Source organism: Musa acuminata, chromosome BXJ2-9, assembly GCF_036884655.1.
Source record: "Musa acuminata AAA Group cultivar baxijiao chromosome BXJ2-9, Cavendish_Baxijiao_AAA, whole genome shotgun sequence".
In the NCBI taxonomy this organism is placed as follows: Eukaryota; Viridiplantae; Streptophyta; class Magnoliopsida; order Zingiberales; family Musaceae; genus Musa; species Musa acuminata.
Window position 1 is genome coordinate 33,602,304 of NC_088346.1, and position 19,386 is coordinate 33,621,689.

At 35.6% G+C, this 19,386-nt stretch overlaps 1 protein-coding gene and 1 non-coding gene across 3 annotated transcripts; one reads left to right on the top strand and one right to left on the bottom strand.

Annotated features, from left to right (window-relative positions):
• Positions 1-13,668: 13,668 nt before the first annotated feature.
• On the top strand, positions 13,669-16,902 carry LOC103998424 (two-component response regulator-like PRR1). 2 transcript variants are annotated; one of them, XM_009419898.3, is made up of 6 exons: positions 13,669-14,123; positions 14,700-14,861; positions 14,954-15,087; positions 15,196-15,363; positions 15,605-15,686; positions 15,800-16,902. In XM_009419898.3, the coding sequence occupies exons 1-6, from the start codon at positions 13,916-13,918 to the stop codon at positions 16,648-16,650; spliced, it is 1,605 nt and encodes a 534-aa protein (XP_009418173.2). In that variant the 5' UTR covers positions 13,669-13,915; the 3' UTR covers positions 16,651-16,902. The 2 variants fall into 2 exon arrangements, with proteins under 2 accessions (XP_009418173.2, XP_064982309.1); XM_065126237.1 differs by having other exon boundaries at positions 13,984-14,123; positions 14,722-14,861.
• Positions 16,903-19,313: 2,411 nt separating this feature from the next.
• On the bottom strand, positions 19,314-19,386 carry TRNAE-CUC (transfer RNA glutamic acid (anticodon CUC)). The gene has a single exon. It is a non-coding gene; the product is annotated as a tRNA-Glu (tRNA).

The window sequence follows — 19,386 nt, forward strand, 5'->3', positions numbered from 1 at the left end:
TGCTTTGAATTATGTGATATTTGTCCTCAAATTTAATACATTCTCAACATTCAATATGAGTATAACAGCATATTTTATTAAACATTTTGTGTCAAATCTATATAATTGAGTGAAAATGACATAAAATTAATAAATTTTATAATTTTATTTAGATTTTATTTTGAATTTGGAGGTAATGTATTCAAATTTAATGTATTTTCATCGTCATATTGTAGTTGAATATTACACCTTCAATATAAGTATAGGAACAAATTACGTTCTTTTTTAGCTCATATTTACACAATGAAGTGACCATAACACGATAATGAAGATTATAATTTATAGTATTTTTATTTTATTTTTGAAAAATCATATTCATATTTGGTACATTTTTAGCATGATAATATACCTGAACATATATAATGATGTTCAATATGATTATAAATGACATATTTTGTTACCAATTTTAACTCAGATTTACACGATATTATGAATGTCATAAAATGATATCTTTTTACTTTAATTTAAATTTTAAATATTTATATCATGGAGGAAAGGCACATTTTCATTGTCATACCTATCTGTCAAGAACAGTCGTCATACGCTTGCAACAACTCTATTCAACGAACCGTTCGTCATTTTGTGTTTACTTGTACAGTTGCATGACAATATGTTTTGGTTTAGTTTTATATCTTTTTGCTTGTAAAAATGTAAGTTCGAACAAGTAACAGCGTTACAATACGACCGCTCATCGAACCGAGCAAAACAGCCTAAAACAACTCAATTTTTACATGCCATGGGCGGTTTTCTGTAGTCCGCTACTACACGCAAAACGTCAGCCATCTCAGCACCCTGGAACCACCCGAGGGACACCATAGGGGATGAGACTTCTGTATAGTGTCGAGCATTGAACAATTTTTCGCAAGTTCGCATGTTACCTTGACGGGAACTTATTGTCGCACCCGACATCTAGTGAGCAGCTGTTTGTGGACTTGCAGTTGTTCGTTCAACATTCTAAAGTCCTTGTTTTCTCTCCCTCTTTTCTCTTATGCATGTAAGGTGCTTGCTGAATTACTTGTAAAGCTTTCCTTTTCGTGAGACTTCGAGATTTGTCCATCACTCGTTCTTTGAACTAATCAACTTTCTCTTTTACAGGTCCTTCGGAACCTGAGTGAGGTCGCAACTTAGCTAACTTTTACGGACGTATATCGCAAGGGTGTTTCGCGACTTAGGCAATCCAAGCTAAGTTCACGTCTTGGCTACAATATGGTGCATCACGGCTTAACAATTCTAGCTAAGTCCGTGACATATCGTTGATATAATAATATTTAATACTAGTATAATAATAAATTATATTTATTCTTATTATTTTATATTCACATAATAGATTGATCATAATATATTGTTACATTCATCATAGGCTCTTCGCATTACTCGTATTCTCTCACCCTCTGCTCATATCTTCAATAGTTAAAAAGAGAACGAAAGAGGTCTATCAAAAATCAATCATTGGGAATTCACGCATAGACAACCCTCGTTGGTTGAGGACCATGCCCCCCTCACTCCCTCACCCTTCATCGGGAATTCACACATAGACAACCCTCGTTGGTTGAGGACCATAGCCCCCTCCTGCCAACGTCTCGCTAAACCTTATTAGCACATCTCATCATCATTAAGAGTTTTTTTTAAATAATATATTCTTAGAACCTGGAGTAAACCTCATTATCGTCGTTTAAAGTAATGATAAAATTGTGATATATTCACGTAAACGACTGCATGCGTACGCCTTGTGTGTTGGCTTTGCTATAGATTACCTCGATAAAAAACTTGTCCGAGGCAATGTTTTATAATATTTTCTTAATAACTTCGCATGGTAAACGATGAAGGTGGAACCTTTCTTCTGATTGCCCTTTTAAGAATGCCATAGTTCTTTTATCACAATTGCTATGACTCATCTCTTCTGCCTAAGCAAAACAAAAGTGTGAAGACTTGGATATTCCTATAGTCATTCTCTTCTTCATTTGCATAAGGAGAGAAACCATGGGAGTATGCGTTGAAAAAGATAACAATGAAAATAATTAACAATACTATAGAAACCAACTATAAATAACAAACACAATATCAAGAATACTATAAGAAATATATTTAGGCTTGAAACATATATAAATATTTATAAAAAAAAAGACATTTGTACAAGATTGTTATAAGTTTGATGTAAATAATTTTAATAGATATGATAAGCCTTTAGAATATCTATATTAAACAAACAATAAAGAATATTCAAAGAGGAATTAGAGAGTATTCAATTCAATCACTTGAAAAGTTATTTTTGAAGTTAAGAAATTAAACAAATTAAAAAAAATTATAATTTACTCTCAAATACCTATTTATAGATATTTTCATAAAAAACATAACTTTTGATAAATAACTACTAAAATAACTCAAAAGAAATTACCTTTTCAAATGTCCAATAACTATAAAAGAAGTTACCCTTTTTTTAACATTTGAATAATTTATAATAGTTATTCAAATAAAAAAAAATTTCAAGTGATTAAATAGTATTTTATGAATAAAGTAATATATCATTCAATTTGAATATGATCTTGGTGTAAGCATTATAAAGTGAAATCAAAATCCCAAATAGCATAAGGGCCTTGAATTTGTTATTTGTAGTCCCAAATAGCATAAGGGCCTTGAATTTGTTATTTGTAGTGATAACTTCGGTGACACCACATACATAAATATAATATCCTAATATTCCTTATAAATTCTCGCTGAGCATTAATATGGCCTTGGGCTCATTCAAGTTCATAAACTTTTATGAGAAAAAACTCCAACTCTTAATCGAAACGGCACCACTTTTAAATTCATATTGGTGAAGTTTTTATAATACCTTTTTCACTTTTTGATATACTCATCCTAACTTAACTAAACTTCATTAAGAATATAATTAACTCAACCTTTATTCGGTGACAACCAGTACTTTAACATTTTTAGATGGGACTAGTAAAATATTTCAAAATGCTAAACCACTTCACATGTCAATGACTTATTCTTACCCTTTGAATTCTTCATTACTCATTTCATAATATTGAGTAGGATTATTATCATTGGTGGATCTTTTATTCAATGAGTTTTAGCCCTATCTATTTTGATATTAATCTTATAACTCCTCGTGTAAGAGGTTTAATAAACAGGTCAACCAAATTCTCGCTTATTTTTATAAATATGAGTGAAATAATCTCACTCTTAATTAATTTTCTCACATAATTATGTCTAAGACTTATATGTCTTGACTTTCCATTATATATTTCATCGTACACATGAGCTAAAATGACTTGACTATTACAAAGTATAAAAATTAAATTCACACTCTTATAAATCAATATAATTTCTAATAGAAAGTCCTTCAATCATTCAACCTCTTTTTCTGCTTCTACTAAAGCAACAAATTTTGATTCAATAATTGAGTGAGTTATACATATTTATTTCTTACTCTTCCAAAATATAGCACCACCTTCTAAGATGAACACCCAATCAACGATGGATTTGTTATCTCCTAAACTCAATATCCAACTTCTATCATTATTGTTAGGATCGTAAAGACACTATTAATGGATTTGTTATCTCTTAATCAGTGCTTTCGAAATAAAATTTTAATTTAAAATTTTTAATCGAAATATATATATATATATATATATATATATATATATATATATATAAAATACATTTAACTTAGAATATGAGTAAGAGTAATAAGCAACTAAATTAGTTAGTAATAGCAAGAAAAAGTATAAAGAGAAATGTAAATCAGATTTATAGCAGTTTGGTTATTCCGACATATGTCCACTCCCGATTCCTCTTCCCCTAAGATCATCGGCTTTTATTATATATCTTCTTTTCAATGGACAAATATCAACTACACTTATTACAACTCTTTCTCCTTTTCACATAAATAGGAGAAAATCTTTATGCATCTCTTTTATAAGAAAACATTATACATACTTTAGAATGATTTCTAAAGTTAAGAAGAGAGAGACATAATACTTTTCAAGAAAGTTTACGCACTTCAAATTACAAGACTTTTATATTTTGATCAAATAAGCAAGATATTTATAGATTCCAAATAACTTTAAAAATAAAACTAAAAATTTAAATTTGATTTTCAAAGTATCGACAATACTACCGCTTTTGCGTCGGGCGATAATAGCAATCAAAAGAATGACTTATATAAAAATAGAGGTAGAGTCAAACCAAACAAAAAAACGAGTTGCGAGCTCTAACAAAGTTAAGTTGACAAAGTGATATGTCATGTTATTTACATGTCTGTTATGAAAAGTAAACGTCGACACGTTACGGATTCACGTCAATCGTAAGATGCAATTTTTGTCTCCCAAGTGATTCTACTGGTCTTATTGAGTCAATTCACGACCTTTGTCAACAAATTTAACCGATATGTACTTTAATCCATCCTGTTTTGCAATTGGTATATATCTAAGATATATCTTTTCTTTTGGTCTATTTGGATTATATATATATATATATATATATATATATATATATATATATATATATATATATAGTTTAAACTATGAATTTTTTCTAGCATGGATTATACTATTTTGATCCATTAATATTAACAAACGAGATCGAGTAAATCATGGAACTAAAGGAAAATGTAATTTTTAATCTCACATCACTACCGCAGAGCTCTCTCCCTCTAACATTTTCATATATATTTATTAAATCATATAGCGGTATTTTTCAATATAGTGGAAGAGAATTTGACTTTTCTCTCTTTTCTTTTAAAATTCAAATTTTATATATCGATAGTTCTCGGAAAGACTTATAACTAAAGGTCATTTTCTTATTTGACAATTGGTTATCTATCTAACTCAACATTTATTATTTCCTATCATTTATCTATTTCACATGTCAACATTAAATCTTATTAATGTTATATCAAAATGTGAGGTTTTTTTATTTATTTATGAAAATTATGATATAATCTATTTATATAAATATAAATAATACACACTATTAGGCATATTTAAATGACTATTTATATTAATTTACATTTAGCACATTGTAATTTCCTGATGCTAAAATGTTATTGGAAATGTAGGGATTTCAACTTGCATATGTATAGGTATTAACACTATTTTAATATATATGAATTTTATTTAATATATAATAATTTATAGGATTTTCATTATGATTATTAGTAAATGCATATTTATATTTTATTAACATATTTATTAATTAATATTTGATTGTGTTTGCAGTTATGTATATGCACGATTTATATCAAACATGAAATAAATTACATGTTTATTCTTATTATGAAAGTTACCATAAAAAATGACACGATTATATGATTTGTCATAATAACCTTAATAAATACACTATTGCCTTGATATAATCGAGTACGATAGGTTATCATATAATATATCGTATAATAGTAGAAATTCAACGTCTGATATCTTATAGTAATGAGATCGAATATGGCATCAATATTAAAGAAGGTTATTGTCACATTAAACCCAATGTACAAATGGCCTTAATAAGGGTTATAATATAGGATTTTTTTGAAGGAGATTCAAATAATAATAAGTTGATTAATTGACCAAGGTGCATAATAAAAAATAAAACACATATTTGGTCAAGGGATATTATTTTATTACTCTTAATAGATATATCAGAAGAGTGTTAAGTTTGAAAGATATTCAAAATAGTATTTTTCACGATATGTGACTCTAATTATATGAGACTCTTTTTATTTAAAAGAATTCGTAAACGATCATGACTAAAGATTTTAATTTTTTTTAAATACTTTCATTAACAAACAAGTTATACTTTACTAGGAATGTGAAATATATGAAGTTGTATTTTACATAATGTGTGAGTTAATTAAGGTTTGAATCAAACGAACATAATTTGATTTGCTTCGTTTTCTTTGTATAAATATTTACTTGGAAATATAACTCACTATCCCACGGTAGATGCACCATTAACTTTTTATTTCATTATTTTTCTTTTTTCATTCACTTATTTGCTCATTTGTTATAATAAAAAAATTAAGGATTTTATGAAAAAATATTTGAATCTAAAGGGGAAACTTAATTTACCTTCAAGAGACTTTTTAGTCCTACGTGAACAAAGAAAATTCTTCTTCTATTTTGTTCGTTCGTATATATTCAAAATCAAGTGATTATGTTCTAATTTTGGATTTGATAATAAAATTAATTATAAATGGTTTGATCTAATCTATATGTTGAGAAAAGTTTACAGGATTAATTACGATAGTAATAAGACATAAAGCAGGTGTTGTATCGGAGTCCAGATTGAGATCTCATTGGAAGTTCAAGAGTTCATCGGAAGTCCGAACGTTCGTCGTAAGTCCGAACGTTCGTCGGAAGTTTTGTCGGAACCAACCGATGAGTCCAGGAGCTTGCCAAATAAGCTCGTCAGAACTCGCCAAAAGATCATTATAAAGTCTGGGAGCTTGCCGGGAGTCCGTTAGAACATTGCCGAGAATTCGTCGGAAGATCACTGAAAGCTTGCCAGTGTTAGGCTGGCACCCCACAAATTCAGCCCATAGTGGGCTTGGGCAGCCTACAGCTCACCCCCTCTTAACCTAACCCTAATTAACATTAGGGGGGTGTGGTGGCTGCATTTTGGAGACAGAAAAAGGCATAAATAGGGCAGCAACGTGGGAGGAAGAAAACAGTAACGGGATTCCAAAGAAAATGAGGAAAACAAGGCAGAAAAGAAAGAGAAAGAAAGGGAAGAAGACAAGGACAATGCAGAGAGGCTGTTCTCAATCATCTAGCAGTGTTCTCATCTCAGGTTAGATAAAATCTACAGTAGACTCTTGCTGTGATTACTTGGGGAGGTTTTAGATATTGTTAGTAGTGACGTGATCCTTGTATCCCAGTTATTCTCTTGTAATTGTTGCTAGGGTTTAGGGCAAGAGATTGAGATTTGTATATTCATTATTCTCATAGTGGATTATCTCTAGTTTGCCCCATGATTTTTACCCTTCACATTGAAGGGGTTTTCCATGTATATCTTGGTGTTCTATTTGATTGTGGTTTCATTTAATTCCGCTGCGTATTATGGTCTTCTAGTATTTGTTCATATACAAAGGTTATTCATGTTTATATCCCCATCAACTAGTATCAGAGCAGGGTTTTGATGATTTAAATTTTGTATTTGAACATGGAGGCCAATAATGTTTCTCGCATGATTAGTTTAAATGGAAACAATTGGATAATATGGAAACCAAGAATGAAAGATCTCTTGTATTGTAAAGATTTGTATGGACCTTTGTAGGGGGATAGTGCAAAACCCATAACTGTGACAGATGATGAGTGGAAGAGGTTGGATCGAAAAATAATTGGATTTATTCGATAGTGGCTTGATGATAGTGTCTTTCACTATGTTTCTACTGAAATTTCTGCATATTCTCTTTAGAAAAAAATTAGAAAGTTTCTATGAAAGAAAAACAGTTGGCAACAAAGCTTTTTTGATCAGAAAACTTGTGAACCTAAAATATAGAGAGGGTGCTTCTATTGCTGAACATTTGAATGAAATGCAAAGTATTACTAACCAGTTATCCTCTATGAAAATGTCTCTTGATGATGAGTTGTAGGCATTGTTACTTCTCAGTTCATTACTAGAAAGTTGGGAGACATTGGTGGTTTCCCTTAGTAATTCTACGTCAGATGGTGTTGTCACTATGAGTCAAGTAACAAGCAGTTTGTTGAATGAGGAGTTGAGAAGAAAGAGTTCAGCAATATCTCAGAATGATTCACAAGTACTTATCTCAGAGAACAGAGGAAGGTCAAAGTCTAGAAGCAGTTCACGTATGGGTAGAAGCAAGTCAAGATCAAGTAAAGATATTGTTTGCTATAATTGTGGTGAGAAAAGATATTACAAGAATCAATGTAAGCAACCTAAGAAGAACAAGAAAAAGGGAAAAGAAGTGAAGTCTATAGAGTCAAAAGATAATATCACAACTACAATGCAGGGTGGTGATTATTTGATTTTATCTCCTTCTGATGATATTTTTTCTTGTGTGTATCAAGATCTTGAGTGGGTGATTGACATAGGTGCTTCTTATCATGCTACACCACGGAGGGAGTTTTTTGCTACATATAGGTCTGGAAATTTTGGTGTTGTTAAGATGTGCAACTATGACACAACATATATCATAGGCATAAGTGATATCCATTTAAAGACCAACCTTGGTTGCAAGTTGGTGCTTAAGGATGTGAGGCATGTGGTTGACTTGAGGCTGAATTTAATTTTAGTTGGAAGGCTAGATGATGAAGACTATGATAACAGATTTCACAAAGGGCAATGAAAGCTCAATAAGGGTTCTCTTGTTATAGCTAATGGAAAGAAATGTCATACTTTGTATAGGTTGTAGACTAAAGCTTATGGTGAGTAGTTAAATGCTACAGAAAAGACTTCAGCATGGAGTTGTGGCATAGACGACTGAGACACATGAGCGAGAAGGGGCTGCAAGCTCTTTCCAAGAGAGAGGTATTACCAGACCTCAGAGGTATACATCTGAACCCTTGTATTGATTGTTTGGCAAGTAAATAACATAAAGTTTCATTTGCTAGTCCTGCTTTGTCTAGAAAAATGCATGCCTTAGACCATGTTTATACAGATGTATGTGATCCTTTGAGGACAAAGACTCATGATGGATCTGTTGATGTTCTTAGTATAAGTGGTGCACTTTATTTTGTCACTTTTATAGATGATTTTTTCAGGAAAGTTTAGGCCTATGCTTTGAAGACTAAAGATCAGGTGATTAATGTCTTCAAATAATTTCATGCCAAGGTTAAAAGGGAGACAGAAAGGAAATTGAAATGCATAAGATCAGATAATGGTGGTGAGTATACAGGATTGTTTAATGACTATTGTAGGTCACATGAGATCCAACATGAGATGACAGTTCCTGATACACCTCAGCATAATGTAATTGCAGAGAGGATGAACCGCACCATCATGGAAAAGATCAGATGTATGCTTTCACAAGCTAAGCTACCCAAAAGGTTTTGGGATGAAGCTTTGAGGACTGCAGTTGATGTGATCAACTTATCACCATGTACAGCCCTAGATGGTGATGTTGTAGAGTGTGTATGACTAAGGAAAGATGTTTCCCACAAGCATTTGAGAGTGTTTGGTTGTCGTGCATTTGCACATGTTCCAGAAAATGAGAGGTCTAAGCTGAATGGTAAGTCTAAACAATGTATTTTTCTTGGCTACTCACATGATCATTTTGGTTACAGGCTTTGGGATCCAGAAAAGCAGAAGGTGTTTAGAAGCAGAGATGTAGTCTTCTTTGAGGATCAAACTTTTAAAGATTTGAAGAAGAAGGCACCAGCCAATACTTCTGTAGAAGGATTAGCAGATTGTGACCCAATTACTCCTCTATTATATCAGGGTGATGGGGGAGATGTGTAGGAAGATAGTGTAGAGCCTGATGTTGATCTACTTGTAGGACATGTTGAGCAAGAAGAAGTTGGAGAGCAACTTCCCGCAGAACCTCAGTTGAGAAGATCTTCTAGACAACGTCAACCTTCCAGAAGATACTCTACATATGAGTATGTGATGCTTACTGATGCAGGTGAACCAGAGAGTTACCAGGAAGCAGTTGAAAATGAGCAGAAAGAGAAGTGGTTAGTTACTATGTAGGAAGAGATGGATGCTCTTCAGAAGAACCATATTTATGATTTGGTGCTACTACTAAATGGAATGAAGGCCTTGAAGAACAAGTATGTTTTCAGATTGAAGACTCAAGAATATTGTTCTCAACCAAAGTACAAAGCTAGATTGGTTGTGAAAGACTTTGGTTAAAAGAAAGGTATTGACTTTGAAGAGATTTTTTCTCCTGTTGTTAAAATGTCTTCTATTCGTGTTGCTCTTGGTATTGCTGCTCGCCAGGACTTGGAGGTTGAGTAGTTAGATGTGAAGACAGCTTTTCTTCATAGGGATTTGGAGGAGAAAATTTATGTGGAGCAACTAGAAGGCTTCAAAGTTAAAAGTAAATAGAACTTTATCTACAAATTGAAGAAGAGCTTGTATGGGCTAAAGCAAGCTCCAAGACAGTAGTACAGAAAGTTTAATTCATTTATGATAGAAAATGGATACAAAAGAACGACTTCAGATCATTGTGTGTACATCAAATGGTTTGGTGAGGATTTTATTATTCTCTTACTTTATGTTGATGACATGCTTATTCTTGGAAAAGATATGTCTAAATTTGATAGATTGAAGAATGAGCTAAGTGAGTCTTTTGCAATGAAGGACATGGGGCCAACAAATCAAATACTAGGTATGCAAATTTCCCGTGACAGGAAAAATAAGAAGATTTGGTTGTCACAGGAGAAATACATCGAGAAGGTATTAGAAAGATTCAGTATGAGCAATGCAAAACCAGTTGGTTCTCCTCTTACAGGTCACTTCAAGTTGTGCTCAGAACAGAGTCCGTCAAGTGATGAGGAGAAGGAGAAAATGCAAAAGGTTCCTTATGCTTCAGCAGTTGAGAGTTTAATGTATGCAATGGTATGTACGAGGCAAGACATCGCATATGCAGTTGGTGTTACTAGCAGATTTCTGGCAAATCCAGGCAAAGAGCACTGGGCAGTAGTGAAGTGGATTTTTAGATATCTCAGAGGGAGTTCTAAGGTTTGTTTAAGCTTTGGAGGTGGACCACATATGTTGACAGGTTACACAGATGCAGATATGACAAGAGATATAGATACGAGAAAGTCTACTTCAGGTTATGTACTTACTTTTGCAGGGGGAGCTGTGTCATGGCAATCCAGGTTGCAAAGGTGTATTGCTCTCTCCACCATAGAAGTATAATATAATACTGCTACAGAGGTATGCAAAGAAATGTAATGGATGAAAGAATTCTTACAAGAATTGGGGCTGAAACAGGAAAATTATGTGGTGCATTGTGACAGCCAAAGTGTCATCCATTTGTGTAAGAACCCAATGTTTCATTCCAAGTCAAAGCATATAGATGTCAGATACCACTGGATTCGAAATGTATTTGAAGAGAAGCAGTTACAGCTTCAGAAAATTCATACAGATGACAACGGAGCAGACATGTTGACATAAACTTTACCAAAAGAAAGATATGAGATATGTCGACAGTTGGTCGGCATGACTTCACATTGAGGAGTCATCAGATAGCCTCTCTTATGGGCTGAAGGGGGAGATTGTTGGGCTGGCAGCCCACAAATTCAGCCTATAGTGGCCTTGGGCAGCCCACAGCTCACCCCCTCTTAACCTAATCCTAATTAACATTAGGGGGGTGTGGTGGCTGCGTTTTGGAGGCAGAAAAAGGTATAAATAGGGCAGCAACGTGGGAGGAAGAAAACAACCACGAGATTCCAAAGAAAAGGAGGAAAACAAGGCAGAAAAGGAAGAAAAAGAAAGGGAAGAAGACAAGGACAACGTAGAGAGACTGTTCTCAATCATCTAGTAGTGTTCTCATCTCAAGTTAGATAAAATCTATAGTAGACTCTTGCTGTGATTACTTGGGGAGGTTTTAGATATTGTTGGCAGTGACGTGATCCTTGTATCCCAGTTATTCTCTTGTAATTGTTGCTAGGGTTTAGGGCACGAGATTAAGATTTGTATATTCATTATTCTCATAGTGGATTATCTCTAGTTTGCCCCATGGTTTTTACCCTTCATATTGAAGGGGTTTTCCACGTATATCTTGGTATTCTATTTGATTGTGGTTCTATTTAATTCCGCTGCGTATTATGGTCTTCTAGTATTTGTTCATATACAAAGGTTATTTCTGTTTATATCCCCATCAACTGAAAGAGAATTGACGTACCGGAACAAGAGTGCTTCGATTATGTCTTAGTTATTGTAGTTAGACAGTAGATTAAGTTAGAATTGAGAAGTAATCCCACTAACTTAATTAGGGGCCAACTTGGCCCTTAACAAGACTGAATTGGGTCGGATTGAACAGCCCATTCAGCCCCTGAAACATGGCCGGCAATGGCACTGCTTGGGAGACCCACTCTCCCAGGTGGTCTGGACAATGGTACCACCCAGTGTCAAACCGTAGGTGGTAGTACCACCCAGTAATGACGGTGGTACCGTTAGTATATCAAAATCCGGGGATGTGACACTTTTTGACTCCAATTTTGAAGCCATTGAGACCTATAAAAATCTCACCCTTTTCTGCATGAAAGGACATGAAAGTATTGGCATAATCTTGAGTCTTTGAAGTGTTAAAGAGTTGTAAAAGCACTAGAGTTTTCCTTCTCCCTTTCCAAGTGTTAAATCATTCAAGAGAAGTGTGAGACTTGTAAGGTTTATCTCCTAAGCCCGTGAAAAGAAGAAAGCGTTATAAAAGGTGGTTGGTCTTTGTCTATTGAAGGAAGATGCTGGTGATCTCGACGGAGGAGGAATCCGAAATTGGATGTAGGTCACAACGACCGAACCACTCTAAATTCTGATTTACTTTTCATTTATGCAATTTATTACTGAAAACCTCAATCTTCTCTTTACACTTTTATTTCTCCGAAACCGATTGAATCGAAACAAATATTTTTCGGAATCAAGTTTAATCGTAAAAATTTTGGAAAAAATTCTTCTTTAAAATTACCCTAGTGCACTCTCATCCTAAGAGGAAGAAATTCTTCTTTAAAATTAAAATTTTTATTTATCTATGGTGCTTGGATCGTTTTCAAGCGGAATATATTTTTTTTTATTTTTAATATTGTTAATCGTTTTTATTAAATTTAGATTTTTGTTATTGTTCTAACACAATTGTTCAAACGCAATTAAGTGAACATCAAATCACAATTTATATTCCTAGTTTGTTGTGAAAGGGAAAATAACTTTCTTATCACAAGCAGCCGAACTCTATATTAAGATTAGATCGACTAATTCTCAATCCTCCTTATAAAAGGTGTTTAATGCGAAGGCAATATAGCCAAAATTTACGTGTCTCCTTGTGGGTAACATTCGAACACGAGAGACAGGATATAATTCCACCTGTCTTTACCCCTTTGTGTCTAATCCACATGACTGTTTAGGCATCGACATAGCCGCGGGATCGTCCCGGGACGCGGGTACGGCTCCGACGACGACGAGTCTCCTGTCAATTTGGGCCAAGCGGGAAGGAGAATCATGCCCCCGGGTGTGGGACCCAAGTTTCACGGATATGCTTTAAGTGCATCGTACATATAACGCCAATAACAGGACAGGTAGATGTGACGGGTAGACGATTCACTGGTTGCAAAAGATTTCCTGGACCCTTCTCCTCGTCCGCCGTGACGCGACGTGGCGCGTCCGCTACCAAGCAATACCTTTATCATCTTACCTCTGACCCACGCGGTGGGGCCCAGCCATACGGCGACACCACCTGATCCAATGCCTGAGACGGGTAGGCGACGACGGGGTTGGAGTAGGCATTCTTCGGATCCCCTCCCCGCTACGCGGCCCGGGGCGAGCGGGACTCGATGTCCCACGTTGAGGAGACGTGGCATGCTCGAGAGACTGCCACGTCCGCGATTTTTTTGCGGGTCACTTTTCCACCGGCCTTTATGGACGCTTTTTCGGCCCCACCTCCTTCACTCGTGCTTCGAGCCCGGGGCCGGCTACGGTACGCACCGGGGCGCACGTTAGCCGGGGCCCGTGCCTGGGACGCCAGGTTATAGATCTTATTGGGACACGGATCATCGCTATGAGAGCGAGAGAGAGGAGGAAGAGGAGGGGGAGATTTGAAGGGCTTATGTGAACATCGATCGGCGCCTTCTCTTGGGCATCTCTTGTTGCCACTCTTGCTACGTCATCGGCTTTGCTTTACTTGGATTTTCGTCTTGGTGGTTTACAGTTCTTATTTGGTGAAGGGATGGGGCGATAGTCAAGGGAGGTAGAGGGTTTGATGGTGGTCGCGAGGATGGGGGGAGAGAGGGGTGAGGAGAAGGGAGAGCAGCGGTGGAGAGGCCGTAAGGAAGGGGGTAGCGGCGGTGATGGTGATGCCGGAGGCCACCAGTTCTTGGACCGGAGCAGGGTAAGGATACTGCTGTGCGAAAACGATCCCAAGAGCTCGCAGGAGGTTCTTCAGCTCCTCCTCAAGTGCTCCTACCAAGGTATTGTCCTCCTTTTCAGCTCATACGGACGCATAGGCTGCATCAGGTTTAATCAAAGCCTTTATTTGGTGGTCGTTAAGAATCAGAAAGGACACATCTTTCTGCAAATGAATCCTTTGTTCAAAGGAAAAAGAAGGGGGAAATCGCTGGGGAAAATATATTCAGCCTTTTTCTTCAATTGGTGACTCTTACACTAGTAATCAATTAATTTGCGAGGAATCATTTGCATCATTGCTCTCTTAAAATAATTATTTCAAAAAGCAGGAAACCATATCTCTATATCTACGAAATACATGGAATCTTTTTCGCGTTTTGGTGCAAATCCCCTGATTTTTTTCTTATTTTGTTTTGGTGGTAGTGTGAGCCAAGATTTTTATTTTTCTTGTTCACGTGGTGGCCGATTAGCTGGGTCTGTATTGTACTCTTTCCTTACTTGCAGTAATGTTTCTGATTAAATAAATGGTGGGATTTTTGTTTGATATGGTGGTATTTCTGAAATCCGAAAGAATAGATGGTACCTTTTGATTCACAAGCTTTAGTAAAAACATCCAGCTGATTAAACTTGTCATGTTTCAGTAACCTCCGTGAGGTCTGCCAGACAGGTGATTGATGTGCTTAATGCCCAAGGACCAGAAATTGATATCATTCTTGCGGAGATCGAGCTTCCAATGACCAAAGGACTAAAGATGCTTAAGTATATCATGAGGAACAAAGATTTGAGGCACATTCCTATCATAAGTGAGCTTATTTAGCTAGGAGCTATTGCCTTTTCGCCTCCTGTTGGAAGTCAATTAAAAATCCTTGTTGCTTACTTCCCATTTCTTCCCCAGTAATGTCTGCTCAAGATGAGGTGTCAGTTGTCGTGAAGTGTTTGCGACTTGGGGCAGCTGATTATCTTATGAAGCCATTGCGAACAAATGAGTTGTTGAACCTTTGGACCCACATGTGGAGAAGAAGATGCATGGTACTGCTTGACATGAGTTTCCTTGATTTTTTGTCCTACTTCTGATGTGTGAAATATGTAATTACTTCAAATGTTAGAAGTGGAATTTATTTGTATTTTGTTCACCAGCTTGGCCTGATGGAGAAGGATGTCTTGAGCCATAATTTTGAGATACAATTTTCAGATCCTAGTGATGCCAACATGAATAGTACAACTCTTATCTCAGATGACACAGATGATAAACCCAGTACAGTTCCAAATTCAAAATCGAACAAGTCAAATTATCCAGAATGCGAGGTAAGATCATTCTAGATCTTGTTACTTTTTAGTTGAGGTGTATTTGTCGAATAACGCAGACTCCATTGATATTCTTTAAGATTTCACTTCATAGTCTGTCACATATTGCTTGGGTTAGGGTTATTTAATTTTCACGAACCTAGATTCTTGCAGAAAGAGCATTACTTGTCATAATTTTCATTCTGTAAATCAAACAATATATGCTATGTGGATTGACATTAACTGATATCATATTGTCCAGTCCCATGTCTCTCCTGCGGTGCATGCTTGCAGTAATCCTTTACATGGTGTACAACATATTCCAAGGGATTGCGATCATTCAGGTAACTACTACTGCCTTTCTGTATGTGTCTTTAGTTTTAAGAGGCTGTCTTTGTATAGGTATCTTTTTCTCCAATTGTCATTGAGAAACTAACTGTTTTACTAATATCTTCAGGGGGAGTAATTTCACTACCAAAGAAGACTGAATTAAAGGTCGGTGAATCTTCTGCCTTTCTGACATTTGTTAAATCCAGTATGGCAAGCAGAACTCCTCGTATTGGTGTTGACATGAATTCTACTCCATCAAAACCCTCAAATTTTGAAGAAAGCTCTATTGCAGTCAGGCATGTAGAGAGACATACTACTGGAAATGGCATCATAACCAGTGGGCACATAACAACACCAGAGTATCCCACATTATGTCTATCTTCCATTGAGCAGCCACCAACGAGGAATGAACTTCAGCCAGATGTTTCTGGAGTTCCACTTGTCTTCTCTTTACCATTTTATTATCCAGGTGCGATGGATCAGAACATTATACCTACACCTGGACATTTGTTTCAGTGTAGCTTAAATGATTTGCAAGAGCACTCTTCACCAGCCTTGCTACCTCACTTTGTTCCTCATATTCCTCTGATGCCATCATTCCCATGTCAGACATTTGGCATAAATTTGCAATCAAGTCACATTGCTGCATCAGCTGTCTCTTCATCAATGACTAGCTTTCCTATGCTTGAAGTTAAATCTGGTCGAATAGAAAAAAGGGCAGCGGCACTCATCAAGTTCAGGCAGAAAAGAAAGGATCGATGTTTTGATAAGAAAATTAGGTATATAAATCGAAAACACCTTGCAGAGAAACGACCAAGAGTTCGAGGGCAGTTTGTGAAGCAAGTGACCAATGTGGATCTAAACCAAAATGTGCTTGGTGGCAGTGATGGTGATCTCAGGGATGATGAAGATGATGAACCTACATTGAAGGAACTAGAACTTATTTGTTCTCCGGAACAGAATGCTCCTGACTGTTAAATCAAAGCTGGCAATTACATCATAGACTGCTGATGCTTAAAATGCAGATGGAAGATGTAATGGTCCCAGGATTTTCTACACTCGGTATTGGCAATACTTTCCATTCAGGCTGCATATTGTTAATGAATTGTGTTGTTGCTGCTAATATGTTCAAGAATTTTTTCACAAAAGATATGTTCAAGCTGCTATAACTTTTCTTCTCTGGAGCAGAATGCTCCTGACTGTTAAATCAAAGCTGGCAATTACATCGTAGACTTCTGATGCTTAAAATGCAGATGGAAGATGTAATGGTCCCGGGATTTTCCACACTCGGTATTGGCAATACTTCCCATTCAGGCTGCATATTGTTAATGAATTGTGTTGTTGCTGCTAATATGTTCAAGCTGGCAATTTGTGAGGATGATAACATGAGGCGGCAAAGACATTTAGGTGGTATTGTTGATTAACCTTATTCATATAATGTTTTTTTTCTTTTGCATACATACGCTTAATATAGGTGACTTATTTATCAGAGTCACAATCTACTATTTTCAAATATTTTGATCTCCTTAACTTTATTGTGCATTCTTGAACATTGTGATGCCCGTATGAATAAAACCTTTATAGGAAGCTGCAGATACAATCATTTAAACTCCTGGTAGATTATACTGCACTGTGTTTAGTCTTTAGCAACAAATTTCTAGGAAATCCATGCATCAAAATTTAATAGGGAACTGCATTGCACTCTTTTGAATATCAGGCTCACATCATATACAACATCTATGATGAATAACCAGCGATATTGTTGGGTGCAAAACTGTAGCCTTTCCATTTATTTGCATCACTTCCATCGAGTTTGTAATTAATCCTTCTATTATATTTGAGTCCGTTTGACTAAAATTAGTTTATCTATATGTTGGAATGCTAGAACTGAACAATAAATTCACTGATTTTATTGGATTCTTGTGTAACCAAGTAATGCAGTTGGGCCACCCAATTGAAGGTCATACACAACACAAACATAGTCCAAAGAAGGCCTTAGTTCAATGTGTTCAAAGGTGTGTTGAGGCCAAGGTTTCAAATCTTAACCATACCGAGTAGTACAAATTGGTGATTATCAGTGTCCAACCATTATGACACAGCTCTATACTAGGACAATGCTTGTCCCCTCAAATTTTTATTTTTTAATTCATTGATATTGGATGGTATAGGACAATATACTGCACAACCATACAAATCCAGTAAGTTTTTGGACCAAATTTAAAACCTTGGCTGAAGCTAATGGTCATTTATTTTTGGTTCAGGTCAGGCTTATTTCAATTCTTTGATTTGATAGCGTCCAGTTTAACTGAGTCTGTGTGGGTTCAGATCTGGTTTGGGTGTTAAAATGCACTGATATGTAATTATAGCATGAACAATAAGGCTCCAGTATCTTGATCAACATAGATCAAGATACTATTTCCCTCCTCATAACATGGATTTGAATTTCAGTCTATGCAGTGTCTGCCAGCCATATCATCCGGACGGGTGTGATCACGCCAACATTCTATGGTTAAACATAGGGGCCCTTGTCTGTCAGTGGGCTTATATCTTTAGCTATTAATTGACCACTTGACAAGATTATTTTGTCTTCTTTACATCAAGCAAGAAACTGTGAATGCTTTTACCATACTCTGTGAAATAAGAGATGTTGTGGTGTTTTGTTAATTGTTAAAGGAGTAGAAAGGAGAGAGTTCGTGGCTCAGTGAGTTTGTTTGTAGAAACTGATGGTTTTAACTTATGTGGCGACTTTTGCATGTACCAGTATAAATTGTTGTAGTAGAAATCTTTCAGTCTATGTATGGGTTATCTTTGAGCCATTCATAAGTGGGAGAGGCTATTAAAGCTTGCTTACTCGTGCAATTTGATCTCTTGGGAGGGATCAAATTATTATAGTTTGCCTCTGGTAGCTACTAAATGGAATGGCAATTTGTTTGCAGCTACTTTTTCTTTTTTCCTTCACCACTAGTCTCTTTTACTTTTTCTCTTCTAACATTCCTCGTTTGACTTTTAGTCCTGGTTAATTGAGTGGTTGTCATTATTCTGGAACAGATTGTTGGTCTCCATGCAATGACCCCTTAATTCAGTTTTAGGTAATTGTCTAAATTGCAAAGCATCATCAGTATATGGGCTGTCATAACACATGGAGAGCGACACTCAAAAGTACCATACTATGTCATTCACCAAGTTTGCTACTTAATAAGAAGATTTCACTAGAAATTATTAATTAAAAAAATATATTTTTAATTAAACTATGGATATTATCAAGATCTAAAGACCTGACTCTAAATGGTTAGGATATCAGAGCTTATCGTTGTATTCAAAAGTGCATTTGGACAATTTCTATTGTTTAAAACTCTACACTACTATCGATAGCAAATGTGTGTCAGATTCTGTTTGAATTGATCGACAGCGTTCCTAAGATGAACAATGTTGATCTTATTATTCTGGAGTGTAATTTAATTGTGAGTTGAATTTATGAATCCTGATAGTATCACTTCAATAGTAGTGTAGTGTTTACTTCATTTTATCTGACTTGATATAGAATTTATTAGCACATTTATCTACTGTTTTAAAATGTTACTTCCTTTTTTTTTTTTTTTAAAATTTAAATCACAGCAAAAAGGTGTTATAAAAATAACGATTTCCGTTGCCGGGACTCGAACCCGGGTCTCTCGGGTGAGAGCCGAGTATCCTAACCAACTAGACTACAACGGA

Excerpts from the sequence above, each read along its gene's own strand:
- LOC103998424 (XM_009419898.3), top strand. The coding sequence starts at position 13,916 with ATGGTGGTCGCGAGGATGGGGGGAGAGAGGGGTGAGGAGAAGGGAGAG. Across the intron at positions 14,862-14,953 it reads GAGGCACATTCCTATCATAA|TAATGTCTGCTCAAGATGAG; the intron begins GTGAGCTTATTT and ends TTTCTTCCCCAG. Across the intron at positions 15,364-15,604 it reads CAAATTATCCAGAATGCGAG|TCCCATGTCTCTCCTGCGGT; the intron begins GTAAGATCATTC and ends CATATTGTCCAG.